This window comes from Loxodonta africana, chromosome 15, assembly GCF_030014295.1.
Source record: "Loxodonta africana isolate mLoxAfr1 chromosome 15, mLoxAfr1.hap2, whole genome shotgun sequence".
Taxonomy (NCBI): domain Eukaryota; kingdom Metazoa; phylum Chordata; class Mammalia; order Proboscidea; family Elephantidae; genus Loxodonta; species Loxodonta africana.
Window position 1 is genome coordinate 73,548,331 of NC_087356.1, and position 27,705 is coordinate 73,576,035.

The window sequence follows — 27,705 nt, forward strand, 5'->3', positions numbered from 1 at the left end:
GCCAACATAGTCTCAAGTGTCCACCTGATCTAAGAAGCTCACTCCTCACCAGCATCTCTCTCCAACCCGTTGTCCAGTCCAGTACCTGTCTGAAGAGTTGGCTTTGGGAATGGTTCCTGTCCTGGGCTGACAGAAAGTCTAGGGGCCATGACCACCAGGGTCCTACTAGTCTCATGAAGGCCTCAGTTTCTTGACCTACAAAGTGAGGGCGGTTGATTAGATTTCCAAAGTCCTTTTTCTTTTTCTGACAGACATTGATAATTTTGATTTTCATAAGACTTTTTCAAATATTCTGGGTAAAGCAAAACACAAGAAAATTCTCTTCCCATTCAGGTAAGTGAACAATTGGCTAAAAGTGGAAGTCACCCATTCGTGGGTGCTCTGCACGTACTTACACAACTCCTATGCCCAACATGGAACAACCTACTTCAGCACTTTAACCTTGTTACTTGTGAACTGCATGTCTACACAGCCTGGTACACAACAACTTGGTTCTAAAAAGAGAACCTACCTGTTCTCGACCTCTGCACCAAGCGCTGTGGCTTTACCTGCTGGGCCTTGGGGACTCTTGGGTGCCTGTGTTCATGACTGCAGCCCTGGATGATCCATTCTTTGGGAAGAGTAACCATGGGACTTAGCTGTGAGATGCAGGCAACTTGTACCCTGTAGGCACTCAGGAAGCATTTAAGAAGCAGACTAATTCTCTGTTAGGGAAATAGAGAAATAAATAGATTTTTTAAAAGTAGCATCCTAGTTTCTATTAAAAATTGCTCTGCCCTATCTCCTTAAAAAGAGGTCTTGAAGGCTCCAGAGAACTGTCAATAAAATGTAAATTGCCCTTTAGAGAGTAAAACTTTAATCTTAACTGAATGTAGGCAGTCGTCAGGACTCTATGGGTACAGCGAATGTTTAAGCTCTTGACTAGTAACCGAAAGATTGGCTGTTTGAACCCACCCAGAGGCACCTCGGAAGGCAGGCCTGGCAATCTGGTCACAGTCATTGAAAACCCTATGGAGCAGTTCTACTCTGCACACATGGGGTCACCGTGAGCTGGAATCGACTTGAGGGCATCTAATAACAGTAAGCAGCAGTCATCACAAAAAAAGCCCCTTCTAGTAGGGAAGAAGGTGAAGGGAGAGGAACTAACGTCTTAGGGGAAGACGCCTACTTGCCATCACTGTGCTAAGTGCTTTACCTAACCCCCCCCAAAAAAAACCTAGGAGCCCTTTAATTCCCGATTTGCATATGAGAACACTAAGGCTCCCAAAGGTCCTTTGATGAGTGCTTGAGTTGTATGCAACAGCACCCACTCAGGGAGAAGCAGCAGCTTTCATGAATGCATGTCAGGTGTGCACAAGGGGGCAGCTGTCACCACTGCCAACTTTCCCCACCTCTTCCCAGAGTCAAACGCTGCAACAAAATCCCAGACGCCCAGTGGAGGTGATTTTCCTACTTGCGGTTAGCTCTGCCACTAACTAGCTTTGTGACTTTGACATTTCACTTATCTGGGCCACATTTAAGGCACAATCTCTAAGGTCTTTCTTAACCAAGATGAATCCTTAAATACCAAGGGAAACCAAGACCCGTCCCTGGGTGGTTGGACGGCCCCTTCCCTCTCACCCGCTGGGGGGGCAGACGTGTGCTTGCTAATCCCCGGGAGCGCGCAAGGCCTTGGAGTTATATGCAGAATTCGGGCCCCTGCACACTTAGGCTCTGGAACAGAGGTGTGGGTTAAAAAAAAAAAAAAAAAAAGCAGAAGGACCTCAGACGGGGTTAGCCTCCTCCAGTTGTCAGGGGAGCAAGGTTAAAGGAGGACACGGCGTTCTGATTCGAGGCCTATGCGCTCTGACCTGGAGGCTTCTGCTCGGTAAAGTCATTTGTATTCACCGAGGGGCCCCTTCCGGCACTGCTGGATTTGATTCTCGTATGGTATAAATAGAACTTGGCTATCTGCCAACGCGCACCGCCCACCATTTGTTCCCTTCGGTTTGGGACATCAACCAAATCTGAGCTTTTGATTCCCCCTAGTGGCTCAAGCTGGTAACTTTCATGGTTAATTCTTTCCCTTCATTTATTCAATGTGTGCTAAGCACCAACTCTATGCACCAAATTGGTGCTGGGTTTTCTAGCTTTGCCTGGGATGCGAGGCTCTGGTTTCATTTGAGCATTACTTTGTCCTATGCAAAGTAATCAAGAGCAGAAACTGGAAATCTTTGTTCCAAGCTTAGCTTGCCAGTTGCCATCAAGTCGGCTCCAACTCATGGCAACCCCATGTTTATCAGAGCAGAACTGTGCCTCATAGGGTTTTCACTGGCTGGTTTGTCAGAAGCAGATAGCCAGGCTTTCTTCCCAGGTGCCTATGCGTGGCCTCAAACCCCCAACCTTTCAGTTAGCCACCAAGCACGTTGAAGGAGGATGGGTGAGATAGTTATTACCAACACTAAGTTGTGGGACCTTGGGCTAACTCTTTTACCCCTGGGCCTCAGTTTGCTCATTGGTTAAATGAGAGAGTGGGTTAGATTCCAACCAACTCAGCAGATATTTATGGAACACCTACAGTGTGTGGGACCCTGGGCTACATGCTACAGGAATGTAGTTACCAATGATACTTAGCCTCAAAGAGCTTACAGACTTATGGGAGAGTCAGACATCCTAGAAGCCATATAAAACCCTGGGTGGGAGAAGCAGAGCACAGCTGAACCAGCGAGCTTGAGCTCTGCAGGGAGGCATATCTGGGGTCACATCCTTGTTCTGGTCACTTCTTGCTGTGTGACCTTGAGCAAGTTGCTGATATCTACAAATTCCGTCAATACATTTGGAGACACTATTCACAATAATAAAAAGATGGAAACAACCTAAATGCCCACCAACAGATGAATGGATAAACAAATTACAGTACATACAATGGAATACTATGCACTGATAAAGAACAATGATGAACCCTGGAAACATCTCACAACATGGATGAATTGAGAGGGCATTATGCTGAGTGAAATTAGTCAGTCACAAAAGGACAAATATGGTTTAAGACCACTATTATAAGAACTCAAGTAAAGGTTTAAACACAGAAAAAAGTATTCTTTGATGGTTACAAAGGTGGGGAGGGAGGGAGGGAGAGGAGAACTCACTAACTAGATAGTAGACAAGGATCAACTTTAGTGAAGGGATGAACAACACACAATATGGGGGAAGTCAGCAGAACCGGACCACAGCAAAAGCTAAGAAGCTTCCTGGACACATCCAAACACTTTAAGGGACAGAGTAGTTTGGGCTGGGGCCTGGGGACCATTGTTTCAGGGGACATCTAGCTCAATTGGCATAACAAAATTTATTAAGAAAATGTTCTGCATTCCACTTTGGTGAGTGGCTTCTGGGGTCTTAAAAGGTTGTGAGTGACCGTCTAAGATACATCACTTGGTCCCATCCTGCTTGGAGCAAAGGAGAATGAAGAAAGCCAAAGACACGAGGAAAATATTAGCCCAAAGGACTAAGTGACCACATGAACCAGAGACTCCACCAGCCTGAGACCAGAAGAGCTAGGATGGTGTCCGGCTACCACCAATGACCGCCCTGACAGGGAACGCAACAGAGAGTCCCAGACAGAGCAGGAGAAAAATGTAGAACAGAACTCAAATTCATGTAAAAAGACCAGCCTTAACGGTCTGACGGAGACTGGAGGAACCCCCGAAACTATGGCCCCTGGAAGCACTATTAGCCAAGAACTGAAACCGTTCCCAAAGCCCACTCTTCAGACAATAAAATACTGGTAAACAGTCATCAATGCTGTATCAGAACTTTAGCCAGGTACTAAGAGAGAGAGAGATTAACATAAAGGAGGAGAGAAGGTGGGCTTGGCATGAAAAGTTGCTGATAGGATACTATTCCTGGAAAAAGATGAAAGTTAGAGGTAAAGAAGGTCAAGAGTCAGGCAACACAACAGAGAATCCCTGAGGAACGTGCTTCTTAGTTCAATCAGATATATGAGACCAAATGGGCAACTCCTGTTCAGAGGCAGGATGAGGAGGCAGGAAGGGACAGGAACTGGTCAAATGGACGCAGGGAGCCCAGAGTGGAAAGGGGGAGTGTGCTGTCACATCGTGGGGATTGCAGCTAATGTCACAAAACAATATGTGTACAAATTTTTTAAGGAGAAATTAACTGTAAACTTTAACCTAAAGCACAATTTTAAAAATTAAAAAAGATTTATAATAAAATAAATTTGGATTACAATGGTTTCTTTTTAGGGTTGTTATGAAAATTCAATGAAAAAAAGGTAAAGTGCCCAGTGTAGAGCCAAACCATATAGCAGGTGCTCACTGAATGGTATCCACTCTCGTAACGGTTTCAAGTTCTAAGCAGAAATAACTGCCTTCTTGAGAATGTCAGTAAGACCCTACTAGTTGCCATCAAGTTGATTTCAACTCATAAAAACCCCTTGTGTGTCAGAGTAGAGCTATACTGGATAATGTTTTCAATGGTTGATTTTTGGGGGAAGCATATTGCCAGGCCTTTCTTCCAAGGTACCTCTGGTGGACTCAAACCTCCAAACTTTCAGTTAGCAGCTAAGCACATTAAACATTTGCACCACCCAGGGACTCCCAGTAAGATTCTGTGGTTCTTGTTAGCTACCACCGAATCAGCCCTTGACTCATGACAGCCTCACACACAATAGAATGAAACACTGTTTGGTCCTGTGCCATCTCTGTGATTGGCTGCAGAACGGACTGTTGTGATTCATAGGGTTTTCAGTGGCTTATTTGCAGAAGAAGGTGACCAGGCCTTTCTTCCTAGTCTGACTGAGTCATGAAGCTCTACCGAAACTTGTACAGCATCATAGCAGCACACAAGCCTCCAATGACACACGCTGGTGATGGTGCATGAGGTACACTGACCAAGAATGAAACCTGGATCTCCTGTATGGACTTCTACCCCTGAACCACCAGTGTCACCTGCTAAGACCTATAAGAGGCTTATCCCGTTGGACCCAACGGCTGCTTCTCAGACCCAGCAGATTCCTATGGTCTCCTTTCTTTGCCACAGAGCTTGGGTACTCTAGCTGCTGCCTCTGTTTGGATGGATGCCTCTGGGCTCTACCCCTGGCAGTTTCAGCCCAATCAGCCTTGCTGTAGAGTGAATCACACATTCACTTTGCTCTTCCTCCTTTCATTTCCCTGAAGTAAAGGGTAAGAATCCAGGCCCTATCCCTTCCCACGGATTTGCTAATCAACTTAGAGAAAAGAACAGGGATTGAGACAGTTGGTTTATATATATAGGCTCACTATGAGTCAGAATCAACTCAACGGCAACAGGTTTGGTTTTGGTTTGTTATTCACATGCTTCCTGGTCTTTAGCTCTTAAACCCCTCTGAAGTAGCTGAGTGAGTTGGCTCCAGGAGAGAGGACTTCATACAAGCCCTGGCACTTAGGACTGTGCCAACTTGGAGGTTGTCTGATTCTGTTTTTTTTAATACTGATCTTCTTTATTACTGGAAAAGAAGATAAAGGAGGATCCAGAGCTTAAGCACACCTTGAATGCCAGACAGATCATACCTACAAGTGATGTTTCATCCCATCAGTCATCAGTTGTTGTTACGTGTTGTCAAGTCAGTTCCAACTCATAACTGCCCTATGAACAACAGGAGGAAACACTGCCCGGTCCTGTGCCATCCTCACGGTCATAGTTATGCTTGACCCCATTGTTGCAGCCACTGTGTCAATCCATCTCGTTGAGGGTCTTCCTCTTTTTCGCTGACTCTCAACTTTACCAAGCATGATGTCCTTCTGCAGGGACTGGTCCTTCCTAATAACATGTCCAAAGTATGTGAGATGAAGTCTTAACTATCCTTGCTTCTAAGGAGCATTCTGACAGTATTTCTTTCAAGACAGTCCATGATATATTCAATATTCTTTGCCAACACCATAATTTAAAGTCATCATTTCTTCTTCAGTGTTCCTTATCCATTGTCCAGCTTCGACATGCATATGAGGCTATTGAAAACACCATGACTTGGGTCAGGCACACCTTGGTCCTCAAGGTGATATCTTTGCTTTTCAACACTTAGGTCTTTTGCAGCAGATTTGCCCAATGCAATGCGTCTTTTGATTTCTTGACTGCTGCTTCCATGGGCATTGATTGTGGATCCAAGTAAAATGAAATTCTTGATAATTTCAATCTTTTCTCCATTTATCATGATGTTGCTTATTGGTCCAGTTGCGAGACTTTTTGTTTTCCTTATGTCGAGGTGCAATCCATACTGAAAGCTGTAGTCTGATCTTCATCAGTAAGTGCTTCAAGTCCTCTTTACTTGCAGCAAGCAAGCATTGTGTTCTCTGCTAATCACAGGTTGTTAATGAGTCTTCCTCCAATCCTGTTCTTTATATAGTCCAGCTTCTTGGATATTTGCTCAGTATACAGACTGAAGAAGTATAGTGAAAGATATAACCCTGATGCACACCATTCCTGACTTTAAACCACACTGTGTTCCCTTGTTCTGTTCAAATGACTGCCTTTTTGTCTATGTACAGGTTCCTCATGAATACAACTAAGCATTCTGGAATTCCCATTCTTCTCAGTGTTATCCATAATTTGTTATGATCCACACAGTTGAATACCTTTGCATAGTCAATAAAACACTGGTAAACAGTCATCAACACCATGGATTTAATAGTCAACATTATCAGAACCTTAGCCAGGTACTAAGAGAAAGAGATTAACAGAAAGGAGGAGAGAAGGCGAGCTTGGCATCAAAAATTGCTGATAGGATACGATTCCTGGAAAAAGATGAAAGTTAGAGGTGAAGAAGGTCAAGAGTCAGGCAACACAACAGAGAATCCCTGATGGAAGCAGAACAGCGGGATGCAGACCTCAAATTCTTGTAAAAACACCAGACTTAATGGTCTGACTGAGACTAGAGGGACCCTGGAGGTCATGGTCCCAGGACCTTCTGTTAGCCCAAGACTGGAACCATACCCAAAGCCAACTCTTCAGACAGGGGTGGGACTGGACTGTAGGGTAGAAAATGATACTGGTGAGGAGTGAGCTTCTTGGCTTAAGTAGACACATGAGACTATGTGCGCAGCCCCTGTTTGAAGCAAGATGATAAGGCAGAGGGGGACAGGAGCTGGTTGAATGGACACAGAGAATACAGGGTGGAGAGGAGGAGCGTGCTGTCTCATTAGGGGGAGAGCAACTAGGAATACGTAGCAAGGTGTATATAAGTTTTTGTATGAGAGACTGACTTGATTTGTAAACTCTCACTTAAAGCACAAGAAAAAAAAGAAAGCCAAAAGTGGAACTGAATTTTTATTGGCTAAAGGAAGGAACAGGATCCAAATAAGGTAACATGAAATTTTGCTATGGGCTAGAAAGGGCTTTCTCGTATGTTGAAACCGTCTATGATATGAAACTAAAGACAGGAAGGTACAAGGTGGTTGGACAAGAGAATGTGTGTCCCTAAGAGAAGCAGGAAGTACCTAGAAAAGTCCATTGCCCCGGGAGGCATTCTTGCCTCTACTCAGAGGTCTGTGAGAGGAGTCTTGTCTCTAGGAGGACTCCAAGGAGTAACCTAAAGACCCAGGCCATGATCTGGTATCTGGACCTGTTCTGGGGATAGAGGCCAGCCCTTGCCTTCTCTTTTCCCACATACAGTTTTTTTTTTTTTTTTTGTGGCATAACTCATAGTAACTGAGGAACCTGACACATTTTAGCCCATAGGGAGTGGCTCAGTGGGTGGGCACAACAGATGGGACAGGAATATTTCTAAGAGTTTTATTTACAAGGCCCAACTCAAATGAAAAATGAGTGAATAAAGCAATGTCCAGGGCCCTACCTGGGGGGCTGTGTGAGCCTCCACGGGACAGGGAGGCATTATGGCAGGGGACAGAGCACAGGACTGCCTGTTAGACAGTTCTGTGGGAACATCCTATCATATCCTGAAGTCAACAGCCTTCAGTCCACACTGTGAATGCAGTCACCATCCTACAATTCAAGACAAAACACTCTTTGATTTTGAGACCTTTCTTTCTCCCCCTTAGATCCAGCCAGTTGCTGTGTGCTATAGTTTTGACTTCCACCAAAACAAATAAACAAAAAACCCTATTGCCATTGAGTCAGACTCATAGCAACCCTATAGGACAGAGGAGAACTGCCCCATAGAGTTTCCAAGGAGAGGCTGGTAGATTCACACTGCCGACCTTTTGATGAGCAGCCGTAGCACTTAACCACTTTGCCACCAGTGCCTCTCAAATCTGCCCTTTGTCATTTATCACCTTTACTACTATTCTGGGACAGTATCTCTCACCTGGAAAATTTTAACAGCTTTTTACAAATGCATGTCTCCGTATCTTCCCTTTCCTGTGCATTTTATACAGGGCTCCTAAATGTCTCCCCTTTAAGCAAAGCACTGGGTTTGCCCATTACGGTAAGGCTCTTCATCACATAACTGCCCCGCCCTTCCAGCTTTATTTATTACTGCTTCCCAACATTTATTCTCCACCCCAGCCAAGCTGAACTATTTGTTACCATTCACTGAGTACCAGAGCTCAGCTGCTATCCAAAAGGTCAGCCGTTCAAATCCACCAGCCACTCCTTGGAAACCGTATGGGGACAGCTCTCTTCTGTCCTGTAGGGTTGCTATGAGTTGGAATTGACTTGATGGCAACAGGTTTGATTTTTTTGGTTTGTATTGAGTACACCACTCTGTGCTTTTGCTCACGTTGTTCCCCCTCACCATCTCAACACCTTTCCTCACCTTCTATTTCTATCCATATGCATTATATTTCCCAAAGCCCATAGTGGATACTACCTCAGTAATGATTAAAAAAAAAAAAAAAAAACTGCCTTTTATTCAAAGCCACTAAGTGCTAAACACTATAGTAGATGATTTGCCCAGTGAGGTTCTAACATTTACAACAACCCTTGACGGATTTAAGGTTTTCATGAATCCTATAATGAATGGCTTATAATTTCTCTCTTCTCTCTGATCATGACACCAATTTCCCCTTATATTACAGTATTTGTGTAGTTGGCTTCTCATCCTCCTAAATGCATGCTAGTGATCAGTAACAATTGTTGGACTGAAGATCCTCGTTTGCAAAATAAGAAGGCTCATCATTAAGGTTTTCTCAGATAGCTATGATTCTATGACTTCTAGAACATGAGGAGCTGGGCACCTCTGTGCCTTGTTTCTATGATTATTGTCCTTTTGGAAGCCTCTGCTAATAGGGGAGATCAAAGACTCAGTTGTTGCCAATTGAGTGATTTCATTGTTCATAAAATCCTAGTAAGGTGGGAAAGACAGGCATTAGTAAGAGCGTAATTCTGGGGGTTAAAGAAGATGTGATGAGTTCGGTTAATGGAGGAGCCAGCATGAGAACTTGGGCCTTCTAGCACTTCTCATGTGGGATTCTTCTAACACCTGGCACTGAACCTTGCCCACAGGAACATCCAATAATTATTTGCTGGTAAATGTGTTCCCTAGTTTTACCGAAAATTTTGATCAAAGATCCTGTAGAAGAATTCTGATCAAAGGGGGGGGGGGAATGCAGAGCAGAATTTCAAATTCTCATGGACTATAGATTTTCTAGAGCCATGGAGGGCAGATAAACCCCTAAAACTATTTTCCTGAGATAATCTTTAAACTTAAACAAAAAATATCCCCTGAAGTCATCTTAAAACCGAACAGTAGTTTAGCTTAACTAGTAAAAGAGGTCTGCCTTGAGCATTGTACACGTTTAAGAACTATCTATATGGGATCAAATTGACAACAGTAACTCAAAAGATTAGATAGGAACTTTGGGGGCCAGTGAGGTTATGTCAATGGGAGAGGAACAACTCAGAAAAGGAGGGTGAGAATGGTTGCCCAACTCAAAGAATATAATCAATGTCACTAACTTGTACATGTAGAATCTGTTGAATTGGTGTATATTTTGCTTCTCAACAACAACTAAATAAATAAAATTTAGGGAAAAAACAAAAGAGAGACATGACCACTAGTCCTGTCCCAGAAAAGCATAATTTTTAATTGGCCAAATTTGAGTATCTGTAGACTGGGTAATAGTGTTGTATCAATGTTAATTTCCTGATTTTAATATGTGTACAAGAGAAAGGCTTTGTTGTAAGAAAATGCCCTCTGGAGTATTTAGAAATCATGAGGCATGATTTTGCAATTTACTCTAAAATGTTTCAGAATAAAAACTAATAGCAAACAAAGCCAATGTGGTAAAATGTTAACGTTTGAAGAATCTAGGTAAAGGACATATGGGAAATCTCTGTTCTGTTTTTGCAACTCTTCAAAATAAAAAGTTTAAAAATGTTTATTTCAAAATAAAAAAGTTAATGTTTCTTTCAGAAAAAAATATGTTCCCCATTCACTGCCAACCAGTTTCTTTATCACTCACTAGAGGTTTTCTTCTTCCAGTTTCCTGCTATGTTGGAACCTTGGGAACTCACACTGAGATCAAGAGAGTGGCAGAGGAAAGGGTCACTTTGCCCTGTCACCATCAGCTGGGGCTTCCAGAAAAAGACACTCTGGATATCGAATGGCTGCTCACAGATAATGAAGGGAACCAAAAAGTGGTAAGTATATGCACCCGGCTGAAGTCACTCCTTCCTCTTATCCTCCTCAACCTCCTATTTGCCTTTTTACAAAATATGTAACAGAAGCTGATTTTTAGACTTTGCTTTTTTGGAGCTGTTCTTTCCTCACTGTCTTTTCAATACACCAACTCAACAGTTTCTACACGTACAATTTAGTGACGTCGATGACATGGCTTACTTTCCTGGCTTCGCCGTAACGAAGTGCCGCAAAGTGGGCGGCTTGAAAGAACAGAAGTTTATTTTCTCACAGTTCTGGAAGGGAATTTCAGGCTCATCATTGGAGCTTAGCCTGCTTACATAACTGTCTATACCACCTTGTTATGTTGATAACTGCTTGTCTTTCTGGTCTCTTAGTGCAGCGTCCTAAGACTCTCTGTTTCCTGTAGGACGAGGTCACCTTAACCTCAGCATGTTTATTACAACTTCTTGGGCAGTCCTAGAGATGATACACTCAATTCTGAATGAAGAGCCCATCATCCTCTACTAAAATCTGAGAGTGACGCCACGTATCTAACTTTCAGACATGTGTTATCACTTGAACTAAAGAAAAAGAGTTGCTTGGTTATGCAGCCAAGTGAATATAAACTTTAGGAATTTGTTGGTATGAAAAAGACCACTGACATGGCCTTAAACAGTCTCCAGTTGATAACTCTGAAGTAAGGATTGTCATTTATTCAGTCATTCAGATTACACAAATTTATGCTAGTCACCAGGATTTCAGTAGGGAACAGGAAGGACATCATAGTTCCTGACTTCTTGGAGCTTACAGGGAAAAGGCATTCAATAAATATGAAAATGAATTAAAAAAAAAAAAAGTGGAAAGCAATAAATGTTAGTTAGCTATGTGCCAGGCACAATTCTAACCGTTCAGCACATATTATTTATTTTAATCCTCATGACAAAGATTATAGGTCCCGTTTTACAAATAAGGAACTGAGACACACACACACAAGTAACTTGCCTAAAGTCACCCATTTTACATTTTGATATTAGGCACTCTGACATCAGTGCCTGGACTCTTAACAACTAAAAAACAAACAAACGAAAAAAAACCAATTGCCAACAAATCAATTCCTACTCATAGCAACCCCATAGGACAGAGTAGACCTGCCCCATAGGGTTTCCAAGGAGAGGCTGGGGGATTCAAACTGCCGACCTTTTGGTTAACAGCTGAGCTCTTGACCACTGTGCCACTAGGGCTACTGTTGACCACTAGCTAGTTCTATTTTCATAAATAATTTGAAGTTGTAATATGTGCTATGAAGGAAATGTGAGAATGTGGGAAAAAAAAACTATTCCAGACAGAACTATTTATGCAAAACCCTGGTACGGGAAAAAGCTTAGGAAGTTCTAAAAGATCAAAAGTCAATTTGGTTAAATTTAATAAATACTCACTGGGCTCCCACTATGCACATCCTTGGAGGAGCTGATTGGGGAGATAAATGTACAGAGACAATTTCGGAACCAAGTGACAAATACCATGATAAGCAGAGTGTCCTAGATGAACACAAAAAACAATTTCAGAACCAAGTGACAAATACCATGATAAGCAGAGTGTCCTAGATGAACACAAAAGAGGAGCCATTGACCAAGAGTCCTTAGAGAGGGGAGAGGTCAAGGAAGGCTTCCTGTAAGAAGGGGCAGCTCATTTGAATCTTGAATGAAGGACTTGCCCAGAAGGGGAATCACAAGAGCACAGACACAGAAGCTGGAAAATCATGAGCCACTAATATAGGTAAAGTGCAAAATAGAAACCTGCAGAGATCGACAGGCAGAGTGAGATCATGGAAGACCTTAAATGTCATAGTAAAAAAAAAAACAACCCAAGTCCACTGCTTTCTAGTCCATTGATTCATAGCGACCCTGTAGGACAAATTAGAACTGCCCCAAAAGGTTTCTAAGGCTGTAATCTTTACGAAAGCAGACTGCCACATCTTTTTCCAATGGAGTGGCTAGTGGGTTCAAACCACTTTTTTTTTTTTTTTAATAATTTTTATTGTGCTTTAAGTGCAAGTTTACAAATCAAGTCAGTCTCTCACACAAAAACCCATATATACCCTGCTAAAAAAAAAAAAAACACTCCCAATTACCCTCCCCCTAATGAGACAGCCCGCTCTGTCCCGCCACTCTCTCTTTTCATGTCCATTTCACCAGCTTCTAACCCCCTCCACCCTCTCATCTCCCCTCCAGGCAGGAGATGCCAACATAGTCTCAAGTGTCCACCTGATTCAAGAAGCTCACTCCTCACCAGCATCCCTCTGAAGAGTTGGCTTTGGGAATGGTTCCTGTCCTGGGCCAACAGAAGGTCTGGGGGCCATGACCACTGGGGTCCTTCCAGTCTCAGTCAGACCATTAAGTCTAGTCTTATGAGAATTTGGGGTCTGCATCCCACTGCTCTCCTGCTCTCTCAGGGGTTCTCTGTTGTGCTCCCTGTCAGGGCAGTCATCAGGTGTAGCCGGGCACCATCTAGTTCTTCTGTTCTCAGGATGATGTAGTCTCTGGTTCACGTGGCCCTTTCTGTCTCTTGGGCTCGTAATTGCCTTGTGTCCTTGGTGTTCTTCATTCTCCTTTGATCCAGGTGGATTGAGACCAATTGATGCATCTTAGATGGCTGCTTGCTAGTGTTTAAGACCCCAGACGCCACTCTTCAAAGTGGGACGCAGCATGTTTTCTTAATAGATTTTAATATGCCAATTGACTTAGATGTCCCCTGAAACCATGGTCCCCAGACTCCTGCCCCTGCTACGCTGGCCTTCGGAGCATTCAGTTTATTCAGGAAACTTCTTTGCTTTTGGTTTAGACCACTGACTTTTTGATTAGCAGCCAAGCGCTTGACTACTGTGCCACCAGGGAGTACGGAGCCATAGTAGAGAGCTTAAAGTTTTTCCTATAATGAAATGGAGTTCTTAAAGGATTTTAAGGATGAAAGGGGAATATTGGTGTTTTGGAGTGATCCTTCTAGCACTGTTTTAAGAGAGATTCAAGTAAAATTTTACAAATAAGAAACTGAGACACATGCACACACCCATGCACGTGCACATAAACTACTTGCTTTAAGTCACCCATTTTACATTTTAAGATTAGGCACTCTGACATCAGTGCCTGGGCTCTTAATCACTAGCTAGTTAAATCAGTGGAACGATCTCAGTCCATATAATAAATAAGGGCCTAAATGAACGTTGAGATCAAGAAACCAGTTGCCATCGAGTCGATTCTGACTCACGGCAACCCCGTGTGTGTCAGAGTAGAATTGTGCTTCATGGGGATTTCAATGGCTCACTTTTCAGAAGTAGGTTGCCAGGCCTTTCTTCTGAGGTGCCCCTGGGTAGACTCAAACATTCAACCTTTTGGTTAGCAGCCAAGTGCTTTAAGAGCATCACTCAGAGACTCCTGAGATATCAAGGAGGGGATAATAAATTTTTAGTGGGTAAAGTTGCTAAGACTTTATAATTACCAAGGTGTTGGAAATTAGGTGAGGGTGACCGGGAAGGAAAATAAAAAAGGGTTGGAATGGATATGGTAGTTAAAATAGACTTGTCAGTGACCTAGATCCCAAGTTTAGCTTTGCATTTCCATCTGAGCAGCACTAGTTTCATCCCTCTTGTCTAGGATTCTCAGAATATGCAGGAAACATCTGGAGGTGGGTGGGCGATGCTGGAAAAGTCTTCAGAATATTCAAACTTGGGTTTTGATAACATGGCCACTAGAGCTCTGGACCTTCCTCCTGGCTCTAAGGGTGGGAGCAGCTGAATTTCTGAAGTCAGAGTAACCACCACCCCGAGGCCAGTCAGGATGCTCCAGTTCCCATGCCAAGCCTCTCGCACCACCCCCTTCATTTTCTTCCTCCTTCTGTTTGACTTCCGAGCAAGGGAAATCCTGATCTAAAGCCTAGAAAGAGGCCCTGCACCCCCCTCAGTTGAAGCCAGTTTTATGACTGCTAAGCAGGGCGCGGCACAGCAGAGCAATTGCCAGAAAGTTGAGCTGAGCCATCTGTTCCCTGCAAGCCCTGACAAATTGTCTTATCCCCTCCTGCCAGAGCAAGGTCCGGAACAGGTCCACCAGGAATGTCATAAATCAGACAGCCTCACAACAGCTGCAATTCATAGATCTAATTTTTGTTTGGTTGCTATATGATGAAATACATCGTCCTTGTTCTCCCATCACACTCCAATTCATGGCTCAGTCTTGGCACTACGTTTCCTAGAATTTAAAAAATGCAAACCAAAACAACACCCAAGCATCAAGGATTGAAAATATGTCTGAACAAACTGAGCCATGTTGCGAGGTTGTAACTGAGCCCCGATCTGGGTCAAAAGTGTGGCATTCCCTGAGTAAGTAACGGTTATTTAATGGCATTATAAGGTTATTTTGGAATTGTGTAATCTTTGCTTTCCAGAGATGTCAAATGCTTACCAATATATTATCTTTTTTTTTTTTCCATTAAATATTGAGATAGGATTTGGGGGGAAGGGGAGAAAAGTCAGACCTCCTTGAAGTTGAGTCCATTAAAACCCATTGCCATCAAGTCGATTCCAGATCATAGCGACCCTAGAGGACAGAGGAGAACTGTCCCATGGGGTTTCCAAGGAGTACCTGGTGGATTTGAACAGCCGACCTTTTGGTTAACAGCCGAACCATTAACCACTATGCACCAGGGTTTCCGGAGTTGAGCCCAGACATAAATAAATTACACACATATTATAGTAAATACTATAGTAGAAATATGCCCTGAGCGCTGAAGCTCAAAGGAGAGAGTCACTAATTCCACTTAGGGGAGCCAGGAAAGGCTATACCCATAAGATGACCCTTGAGCGTGATCTTGAGGCCTGTGTAGAAGTTGTTCAGGCACAAATAAAAGAGGGAAGGTATTTCAGAAGGAGAAAACCACATGATCAAAGACACATCAGAGGACATTGCTTGTCAGAATTAAGGCACATCAGGTTTGGGGTTAGGCTACTCAGAGATATAAGGGCAGGGGCCAAAGAGGAGGTACAGTCCAGACTACACTGGCCTTAGGTGTATCCCAGGGTAAAATCACCACAAAGTTACAGTAAAGCAAGAAGAAAGATTTTATTTGGCATATGTGCCAGAAGCAAAAGTGGGAAACAGACAGGCATGCTGCCAGAGCTGTGTCTGCCCAAGTCCAAGGTGCATTACAGAATCATCAGTATATGTTAACATTAAAAAACCAAAAACCAAACCCACTGATGTCGAGTCGATTCCAACTCACAGTGACCCTATAGGACAGAGTAGAGCTGCCCCAGAGTTTCCAGGGAGCACCTGGTGGATTTAAACTGCCAACCACTTGCTTAGCAGCCGTAGCTCTTAACCACTATGCCACCAGGGTTTCCATATTAACATTAACGAATGGGTAAAATCATTAAAAGTTTCACCTTTTCACAGATTGGCTAAAAACTGCTAAATCACTGTGATACTACATTTTGAATTGTCTTTCTTACAGGTTTCAGTAAGGACAGTCAGGAGGGTGTTCATTGGTCCAACAAATCTTACTATTTACTGAAAAAGAAATAAGAGTGGAAAACATGTGGGTCTTTTGTGCTCTGTCTATGTTTATGTGACCAAATAAACCCCAAACCCATTGCCGTGGAGTCGATTCAGACTCATAGCAACCCTGTAGGAGGAGAACCACTCCGTAGAGTTTCCAAGAAGCGGCTGGTGAATTTGAACTGACGGCCTTTTGGTTAGCAGCCGAGGACTCTGTTTATGTGAAAGGGTCCCTAAAATATGTTTTCCAAGTTTGTGCTAGCTATTGTTTTTATACCTCAGGACCCAGTTGGTGTGTCCTTGTGAGTCCACTCCAGCTGGGTCACATTCTTTATACTCAAGGGCAGGGAATAATGGCTCCAATTGTAACTCCTAAATCAGGTGCCACATTCAGGTGTTCAGGGGCCAAGCTTTAGTCCACTGAGTGCACAGATGAGAGGAATCGACAGAGTTTTCAGCCAGGGGATCTTGGCTATACAAATGTATGAAATTATTAATATTCTTGGTGCCCTAGGCTGAACAATTAATTTAAACACCTTAGGGTCTTTTCTTGTACCCAGAATCAGCTAAACAAAAATGCTAACATGTATTGAATGATTAATGTCTTATTCTCACGAAAATCCCATGAAGTAGCCTATCCTCACTTTACAATTGGTTTGGAAAGGTTAACTGACTCAAGGCACACAGCGGGAGTGGGGGAGCTTCCATCTGAATGCCGACCATTTGGCTTCCCAGCCAGCTCTCCATCACTATATCCCAGAGCAGCATTTTTTAAATTCTGGGTCACAACCCATTATTGGGTCCTGGGTCTATCTAGAGGGCAGCGACCAGAAGTTTTGTTTTTGTTCTGTTTTGCTTTAACATAGACTAGAAAATATCAGAATGTACTGCACACACATTGTTTTATGAAACTCATGTTTCAGTTATATATGTGGATGTCGTGTGTGTGCTGGATCATGAAAAAATGCATTTCTTAATGTGACTTGTGAACAAAAAAGTTCAACCCCTACTGTAATATATTCTAGCAGTCCAAAGACTGTCCAGAGTAAAACATACCTTTCAAGACAAAGTTACCTCCTGATGCTAGCCCAAATATTAAAAGGAACAAGAAAGAAATCTCAAGGTCCCCAACAACTAGATGATGCCTAGCTACCACCACTAACTGCTCAGACAGGGATCACAGTAGAGGGTCCTGGACAGAACTGAAGAAAAATGTGGAACAAAATTCTAACTCAAAAAGAAAGACCAGACTCGCTGGCCTGGCAGAGACTGGAGAAACCCCGGACGCCCTTTCAGCTTAGTAATGAGGTCACTCCTGAGGTTCACCCTTAAGCCAGAGATTAAACAGGCCCATGGAACAAAACAAGACTAAAGAGGTGCTCCAGCCCTGGGGACTGGAAGGCAGGAAACAGGAAAGCTGGTAATAGGGAATCCAGGGTTGAGAAGGTAGTGTTGACATGTCGTGGGGCTGTTAACCAATGTCGTAGGACAATGTGTGTACTGTTTGATGAGAAACTAGTTTGTTCTGTAAACCTTCATCTAAAGTACAATGCAAAAAAAAAAAGAAATCCCAAGATCCCCAAACCAAAAAGGGTCACTAGAGCCCTATCTGGAGCACTGGTGGCATACTGGCTAAGAGCTCAGGCTGCTAACCAAAAGAAACCCTATGCGGCAGTTCTACTCTGTCATATAGAGTCTCTATGAGTTGGAATCGACTCTATGACACACAACAACCAACAACAGAACCCTGTCATGGTTTCCTTGTGCTGTTGTAACATAAATACCTCAAATGGGTGAGTTTGCAGAACAGGCATTCATTTTCTCACACTTCTGGAGGCTAAAAGTCCAAATCAAGGTCTCTGCCATGCCAGTTTCTTCCATGTGGGTAGCCCAGGGTTTTACTCTGTCCTATTTTTTTATAGGGTTACTGGAAACCCTGGTGATGTAGCGGTTAAGTGCTATGCCTGCTAACCAAAAGGTCAGGAGTTTAAGTCCACCAGGCACTCCTTGGAAACTCTACAGGGCAGTTCTACTCTGTTCCATAGGTTCGCTATGAGTCAGAATTGACTCAACGGCAATGGGTTTTATAGGGTCACTGGAAACCCTGGTGGCGTACTGGTTAAGTGCTACGGCTGTTAGCCAAAGGCTGGCAGTTCAAATCCACCAGGTGCTCCTTGGAAATTCTATGGCCCAGTTCTACTCTGTCCTATAGGGTCACTATGAGTCAGAATTGACTCTGCGGGTTGGTGGTGTAGTGGTTGAGAGCTCAGCTGCTAACCAAAAGGTCAGCAGTTCAAATCCACCAGCCACTCCCTGGCCTATAGGGTCACTACGAGTCCAAATTGACTAGACAGAAATGGATTTTTTGGGGGGGTGGAGTTGGGGGGGCTTTTCTTTATACCTAGCTTCTTCAAACCATTTGCTTTTTCTAGAATCAAAATCTTCTCCCTCTACGCATACAGAATAAATACTCAGAATAAACCTTATGTTCAAATTTCGATGAGTTTCTGTTATTTTTGCCATTGTCTTCTAGGTTTCCAATCTCTTCATCCTTCCTAGGAAGCACAAACCTACTTCCTCCTAGGTGATAATGCGTATGAGGAAAATACGGACAAGTCAAAAAGAAGAAAAATAACACTAACTGAGCACCCAAGTGTTCCAGGTTTGCTTGGCTTATCTCCAGTTGTCAGCCACACCCCTCCACCTTCAGCTCTCAAATGGAGATAACCGTAAAGCTTCCAGTTTTTTCCTGTTGCCAAGTCATTTTCTTCTCACCCCATTGTCCCATAAATTCAGAATTTCTGTGGCAGCTCCTTTTATTCCCCCTCCCTCCAAGAAATCTTCCCTTCTTATAGAGCACAGCAGGCTGTGGGGGCCAACAACGCCTGCTTTCCGAGACCGAGTCTAGAGCAGAGGGCTTTGAGAGCTAGAAACTCCATGAAATTATTTTCAGTAATACGTGCAGTTTTCTATAAACAGAGTTTATAGGTTTTATCTGATTTGGGGAGCCCTGCTGGCACAGGTATTAAGAGCTTGGCAGCTAACCAAAACATTGGCAGTTCGAATCCAGCAGCCGCTCCTTGGAAACCCTATGGGGCAGTTCTATTCCATCCTACAGGGTCAGTATGAGTCGGAATTACAACGGCAATAGGTTTGGTTTTGATTTTTTGATCTGATCGGGAGAAAAACAAAAGGCAATGAGGTGACACTAAGCAATTACTCGGAAATGGTCCTGACCACAGCCTGGTACATGAGAATGTTGGTTGCATTTAAGGAGATGAAAAGAGGAAACAAATCTTTCCCCAGCCCCTAAGAACTCCTCCCTGGGATGCCCAGTCTCAAAGGGAGAGTGCAGTGACTAATTAGTGATGTCAGAACTGACTTGATGGCAACTAACAACAACAACAACCACTAATACAGGCAGGGGCCAAAAGAGCTACCCTGTTCTGTTGTTGTTTGCTGTAGAACCGATTCCAACTCATAGCGATCCCATGTGACAGAGTACAATTGCCCCATAGTTTTCTAGGTTGTAATTTTTACAGGGAAACCCTGGTGGCGTAGTGGTTAAGTGCTATGGCTGCTAACCAAGAGGTCCGCAGTTCAAATCCGCCAGGCACTCCTTGGAAGCTCTATGGGGCAGTTCTACTCTGTCCTATAGGGTCGCTATGATTCGACGGCAGTGGGTTTGGTTTGGTGGGTAATCTTTACGAGAAGACATTACCAGGTCTTTGTCCAATGAAGCCACTTAGTGGGTTTGAACCACCAACCTTTTGGTTAGCAACCAAGCACTTAACCTGGGCTGTCTAGTAGGATTAACATGAAGCTTTACCTCCCCTCCAACCCTTTCCCCATAACATGTTGTCTGTAGTGAAAAGAAAGCAGAAATTCAAGACAAAGTATCTAGGAACAAATACGGGACTTTTGACTGAGAAAATGCATTTACTGTATTTTTCAGAATATTCCTTAACATTGTTAAAACCAGTAAGGCTTCAACAATTAATGAGATCAACTATTTATTAAGCTTGAGAAAGATGTTTGCAATGGGCAGTCAGTTCTAGGGAAAATGCTGCTACTATCACAAAGCAGTTTTTCGCTGATACGCCATTTTCGGTCTCTTGAAGAAAGAAGGTACAGTTGGTTCTCTGAAGGTTCTACAGCAATGCAGAAGAACAAGCCACATGAAATACACAAAATCCTAGAAAGACAGCTCTGGGAGAAAAGGAACTTTTAGGTTAGACATGTTAATTCAAAGTGAGCAAGGTCCTGGGGAAAAGAGAGAGGAGCATTCTTGAGGGATTAATGAGGTTGGTTTGCATGGGTACACTTGGTAATAAAACACCCAGAAGCCTTGGAGCATTGTCCCAGGGAGTTGTTTAACGGCATGAAGATGTTCAGAAGGAGAAGCATTCACTGTCTACCTGTGGTGTAGGTGAGGGAGGAGAGAAGCAAGTTTTCAGGCTAGGGTAGAGATAAATCTGCTATTGATATGATAATGAGGAGAATTCTTTCTCTCCAAGCTACTCGCCTCCTACTCCCTTCACTTAGAATCCTAAACTCTGGTGGTGTAGTGGTTAAGTGCTACAGCTGCTAACCTAAAGGTTGGTAGTTTGAATCTACCAGACGCTCCTTGGAAACTATGGGGCAGTTCTACTCTGCCCTATAGGGTCACTGTGAATAGGGATTGAGTCTATGCCAACAGGTTTGGTTTGGCTTTTTTTTTTTTTTTTTGGCTGAGATTGGAGCCCTGATGGCGCAGTGGTTAATAGCTCGGCTGCTAAGCAAACGGTAGGTAGTTAGGATCTACCAGCCACTCCTTGGAATCCCGATGGGGGAGTTCTACAGGGTGCTGTGATTTGGAATTGACCCGAGGGCAACAGGTTTGGTCTGGGCTAGGATTCCGACGCCTCCTCCCTGAGCTTGTAATATCCTGTTTCTGCTCACTGAGCACTCAGTACAAGAACGGCTCTGAGCACACTGAGCAGGGAGTGTTTCCTTCCCACTGGGATGAGGGGTAAAGGGAGGGATGGGGGAAGCATCATTTAGGACCTATCATTGAGCTGCTGTAGAATGCGAGGTGCATGCATTCTTCAAAGACTAGGGTACAGAATATTCACGAGAGGGAAGAGAGGCTGGGAAGAAGGGGACTTCTCACCCAGAGGTAAGGCTGGAAATGTGAGCAAAGGCTGCACTTGAACTTAAGAGATCCAAGATAACAGTCATTTATTCAACAAATGCTGAGTCTCTACAAGGTGCCAGGACCTGTTGTAGGTGCTTGGGAAACACCAGTGAACAAAACAGGTAAAAATCCCTGCCCTTGAGGAACATATATTCTAGTGGTGAGAAACAGACGTGATATATAAGAAAATTACATGGTACATTGGACAGTATGAAGTATTAGGAAAGCAATAGATCATGGAACAGAAATGGGGGAGCAGGGGACAGGCTGAATTTTTTTTTTTTTAATTTTTTTGTTGTTTTTGAAAATATACACAACAGAACATACACCAATTTAACAATTTCTACATGTCCAATTCATTGACATTGATTACATTCTTTAATTTGTGAACCATTCTCACCCTCCTTATCCAAATAGTTCCTCCCCGATGAATGTAAACTCCCTGCCCACTAAGCTTCCTATGTAACCTTTCCAGTTACTATTGTCAGTTCGATCCCATGTAGATAGTTCTTTAAAAAAGCATAAAGCTCAAGACAGACGTTCTTTACAAATTAAGCTAAACTATTGTTTGGGTTAAAGAAGACTTCAGGGGTTATTTTTGGTTTAAGGTCAAAGGATTATTTCAGAGCAATAGTTTCTGGGGTTCATCCAAGCCTCAGTGGCTCCATAAAGTCTGAATTCCATAAGAATTTAAAATTTTGTTCTGCACTTTTCCCTGTTTGATCAGGTTGCAATTTTAAATAAGGTGACTAAGGTAGACTTCACTGGGAGGTGACATTGGACAAAGACTTGAAGGAGATACGGAACTAGTCTTGGAATTTTTGGGGGGGTAGAGATTTTTTTTTTTTTAGAGAGTTCCAGGCAGAGGAAAGAGCCAATGCAAAGGCCCTAAGGTGGGAGGGTGCTTGACAGGTTTGAGGAACAACAACAAAGAGGCCAGGTGGTTGGAGTGGAGTAAGTGGAGAATAACAGATGACGTCAGGTGGTGGGGGCAGATCATGTAGGCCGGTGGGCCGTTTTAAAGACTATGGCTTTTACTCTGAGGGAAATGGGGAGCTATTTGAGGATTTTGAATAGAAGAGTGACATATGATTTATGTTTTGAGAATAGGCTGTAGGAGGCCAAGAGTGGAAATGGGAAAACCAGTCAGAAATCTACTGTAGTGAAGATCCAGGCAAGAGATGCTGCTGCCTCCAGGATGGTAGCGGTGGAAGTGATAAGACGTGATCAGCTTCTGAATGTATTCTGAAGGCAGAATAAACTGGGACCATCCTAGATAGATTGGTTTTGGGGTATGAGAAAAAGAGAGGCGTCAAGGACCACTCCCAATTTTTTTTGTCTGAGCATATGAAAGGATGGAATTGCCGTCAACCAAGAAGGTTGTGGGCCGAGCAAATTTTGAGTTAGAGCGTGTGTGTTGCAGGGGGTACAACGGGGTGTTACAGATCAGGAGTTTAGTTTTGAACTTACTACATTTGAGATACCTGGTAGACATCCAGAGGAACTGAGTAAGCAGTTACATATATGTGAGGCTGATGTTCAGGAGTAAGGTCTAGACTGGAAACACACATTTGGGAATTGTAAGTATGTGGATGGTATTTGGAGCCCTGGTGGCACAGTTGTTAAGAACTCGGCTTCTAATGTTACCGAACCCTAGAACGTGGGTCCTTGTCCGATGCGCTCAGACTTGCCAATTATCTGGACGCTGGTCTTTGAGAAAGAATACGTAACTCTACCGCAATGCACAGAGCAAGGAGCTGGGAGGAAGTTCCTCAGATCCACCTCCCTGAGCTATGGGGAAAAAACAAGCAGGGCTTATATATGATTTGGGCAGCAAGATGGTGGCTGCACAGGCATACTGGGGATGGAAAATTCTAGAAGGTGGCCAGGAAACAGGAGATGACGTGGTTCTTGTTGGACCTCTCTTTTCGGAATAGGGTCTGGGTGATGATTTTACTTCTGATTCATTCCTCCTATTGTTTTGTTGTGTCCTCTCTTGAGGTCAATTAGTGGTCACAGCTGGCTTTTCTGTACATGCAGGGTGGGCCAAATCTGGCTTGGGCTAGTTTAAGGACTAATGGAAATTTACTGGCATTCTCAGGGTCAGGTTACACTAACCAAAAAAGGTCAGCAGTTCTAATCCACTAGTCACTCCCTGGAAACCCTATAGGGCAGTTCTACTCTGTCCTATAGAGTCACTATGAGTTGGAATCAACTCAACAGCAGCTGATTTAGATTTTCTGTTTTGTTTTGTTTTTTTTTTGAGGGGAGATAGTATTTAAAGCCATGAAGCTGGGTAAAGTCACTGAGGGAGTCAATATAGAGAAGAAAACAGAAGAGAAAGTGAGCTATCCAAATAATTGATATCTGGACACAAAGATGAGAACTCAGAGTAACATACCACCTATCTTCAATCCTTTGGTTCTATAGGCATTTATTAAATCTCTAGCACTGGGTGAGAGATGATAATAATGCAAAGAAATGAGTAGGATAAGTGTTAAAGGGTAACTTTTAAAAAGAAAATTTTTAATCATTAAAATCATGACTCCTATAAAAATACAAACTAAACATATAAAAGATTTTATTTAACTCATTAGTGAATGACAGAAGCAGTAAAAGGCCACAACCAGTCCAAAGGAGAATTGGAGTTAAAGACATCTATACTCTCCTTTGGATGAAACTCACATACATCTCTAGGAGCGGGAGCATCTACATCACCACCCGCCAGCCAGCCACACACGCACTTCCATCTTCCAGGAGTTGCAAAATCGCCTAGCCAAAGTCAATCAAAGGCTGCAGACCCATATAAAACCAGGTAGCCCAGACAGTACCCAGCATTCCACAAAAAGGGCACTGGCAACCTATCTGCCCTTTTCAAAGTATTTCACAATTCCTCCTCACATAAAAACAGTGCAAAGAAATGGCTAGGGATGAGAGCAAAGAAAAGAACCCGTCCTCAGTCTGAGTGTATCTGAGTGGGCAAGTGCAGTGAGCAAAGGCACGGGAGCACAAAGAAAGCACAGCTCCTATTAAAGGAAGGAAAAAAAGAGTTTGCAACTGAGGTATAGGAAGTAAGACTGGGAAGGTAATGTAGAGCTCACTTTGGGGAGCTGCTCTTAGCTCTAGGCTGAGTCTGGTTATCATTTAGAGGTGGTGGGAGGCCATTAAAGGTTTTTAAGCTGGAAAGTGCTAATGTGAGTTTTACATTAATATGATTCACTGGGCAGCAGTACCAAAGATAGATTGGAAGGGACAGAAATATGCAAAGGTTGAGGCAGCTGGAAATGTTAAATTGGAGCTCAAAGATATGTTGGGAATAGAAATAAGATTTGAGAACGAGCATGATGGTGGTGTTGGTTGAAAACATGAGAGGGCAGAATTGAATACTGGAAATGTTTTATGTTTACCTTAATTTTTTCTTACTCATTCCTCCCACCTCACCCTACCCCCTGTTTTTCCCCCACAAGACTGCATGTTCCTCAGGGGTAGAGATCGTGTCTTACTTCTGCTTGTTTTCCCAGTACCCTGCACAGTATCTGACACATGAGCTCAATAAATATTTGCTGAATACAATATTCAGAGAAAGGGGAAACATTTTTCTCAAAGAGGTGGTAAGGGGAAAACGAATGATGATACTGAAGGGTTTTGATACAGTGGCTAAAGAATTGGTGGGTATTTTACTGGATGGTTTTAAATCTTTTCAGGAAAGCATCTGAAGAGTTGCAGAGCACCATGTAATTGAAGATGGAGTTAAGGGCTTAAATAGAGTGAAACGATTCAGAACAGCTGCAGCCAGAATGTGATAGAGAGACTCCCATATGCTTGCAAGCCTTTTTTAGTGCGGTTCTATGTATCTGGAATGCTCTCTCCAGCCCTCGTCTGTCTGTCTCCCTCACCTCTTATCCAGCCTACTCATCTTTCAAGGCCTAACTCAAATGCCACCAGCTTTTCTGGGCAATTCTTTCTGATACTATTTCAAGTTAATTGTTGCTTTTTCTGAGTTTATACTTCTCTGTTAATCCCACTAGATTGTAAATTACTTGAAGACAAGAAGAGGGTTTACTCATCTGGATCACCTCCTCCTGACCTGATGGGAAGCAGTCATTCCTTAAATATTTGCTGATGTTTAAATCAAATGGGATTAAGAATAGGATTGCTGAGCAGCAGGGAGGACAGTGCTGAAGTTATAGAACTTGAAGAGTCTTGGGGGAGTAGATCAGCATGATTAAAAACTGGAGGCTATGATATGGGCAAACAAAAATTCAGTAAAAATCAAAGAGACTGGTTTTTTTCTAATGGAGAAATCTAAACTTTGGTCTTCTTATCTGGGAAAACAAAGACAGGAAGATCATGTGTATTTAAAGGAGGAAAATGACATAATTTTTCCCCACCTAACATACTCTTACTTACTCATCAACAGTAAAAAAACAGTAAAGCCCCAAAAAAGAAGGAAAGTCAAGCAATGAAGCCCTCAGAGTCAGAAGTGAAATTTAACCATTAATTTCTAATCCTTCTTAACTTCTCCAATCCCTTCACCCTGACTCTAAATTTTTGTGAGAACAAAACCAATTGGTTTTTCAGTTTCACTTTTTCGTTTCTAAACTTTCTGGAAGAGCAGTTAATGAGCAGTGAAACTTATGGGCAGTGAAAGGAAGAGAGGTAAATGGTATCCAAGGACACTGAACTTGATGACATTAGAAGAACCAAACCAAACCCATTGCTGTCGAGTCAATTCTGACTCATAGTGACCCTATAGGACAGAGTAGAACTGCCCCACAGGGTTTCCAAGGAGCAGCTGGTGGATTTGAACTGCCACCCTTTTAGTTAGCAGCTGAGCTCTTAACCACTGCACCACTACAGCTTTGGCATTAGAAGGCCTATGTTCAAATTCTGGTTCTCCCACCTGTCTGTGAAATGGGAACAGTAACTACTTGAAAATTTTGTGGTGAGGAATAAACTAGATGGCATGTAGAGGCACCTAGTATAAGAAGTACAGTGTACTTTCAATTGGTCACAAGCAAGTGGTAGAAAATGCAAAAGACAGAAAAGGGTATACAGGGAAAAAGTAAGTCTCCTCCCTGCCCTTATATTCCATTCTTTCAATTCTCAGAAACGACTACTGATACCATTTATTGTGTTTCCTCCAGAAATAATCTATGCATATATATATGTACGGCCATATACATGTAAATTTTCCTCCTTTCCTTTACTTAGCCATGAGACCCTTGGATGTAACTCAATTTTAAAATTCCTTACCTAGGCAGAGTAGCAGGTTACAAGATAAACATATTGTCATGGACTGAATTATGTCTCCCAAAAATGTGTGTATCAATTTGGCTGGGCCATGATTCCCAGTAATGTGTGGTTGTCCTCTATTTTATGATTGTAATTTATGTTAAAGAGGATTAGGGTGGGATTGTGACACCCTTACTAAGGTCACCTCACTGTTCCAATGTAAAGGGATTTTCCCTGGGGTGTGGCCTGCACGACCTTTTATCTTACAAGAAATGAAAGGGAAGCAAGCAGAGAATTTGGGACCTCACACCATACAATCCAGCTATCCCACTCCTAGTAACATATCCTAGAGAGAGAAGAGCCCTCACATGAATAGACATATGCATACCCATGTTCACTGCACCATTGTTCACAATAGCAAAAAGACGGAAACAACCTAGATGCCCATCAACAGATGAATGGATAAACAAACTATGGTGCATACACAGAATGGAACGGTACACAATGATAAAGAAGAACGATGAATCTGCGAAGCATCTCACAACATGGATGAATCTGGAGGGCATCATGCTGAGTGGAATAAATCAATCACAAAAAGACGAATATTGTATGAGACCACTACTACAAAAATTCACGAAAAGGTTTACACACAAAAAGAAACAATCTGGAAAAACACTAGACAATAGATAAGTGGCAACTTTAGTAAGGGGTAAGACAGTACACAATACTGGGGAAGCCAGCACAACTTGTCTAAGGCAAGGTCATGGAAGCTGCATAGACACATCCAAACTCCCTGAGGGACCAAAGTACTGGGCTGAGGGTTGTGGGGACGATGGTCTCGGGGGACATCCAGCTCAATTGGCATAACGTAGTTTATAAAGAAAATGTTCTACGTTCTACCTTGGTGAGTAGTGTCTGGGGTGTTAAAAGCATGTGAGTGGCCCTCTAAGATACTCCGCTGGTCTCACCCCTTCAGAAGCAAGGGAGAACGAAGAAAAACTAAAGATATAAGGGGAGAATTAGTTCAAAGGACCACAAATGGACCACAACTACCATGGCCTCCACCAGACTGAGTCCAGTGCAACTAAATGGTGCCTGGCCACCACCACTGACTGCTCTGACAGGGATCACAATAGAGGGTCCCAGACAGAGCTGGAGAAAGTGTAGAACAAAATTCTAACTCACAAAAGAAA

General features: G+C 43.0%; 1 protein-coding gene across 1 annotated transcript in view; it reads left to right on the plus strand.

The window, feature by feature from the left end:
• The window catches only part of CLMP (CXADR like membrane protein), a 129,367-nt gene that overhangs the window by 92,215 nt on the left and 9,447 nt on the right, over positions 1-27,705 (plus strand). The window contains exon 2 of the mRNA XM_010597937.3: positions 10,418-10,575. Within this exon, the coding sequence (XP_010596239.1) occupies positions 10,418-10,575 (158 nt within the window). The remainder of the gene's footprint in view (positions 1-10,417; positions 10,576-27,705) is intronic.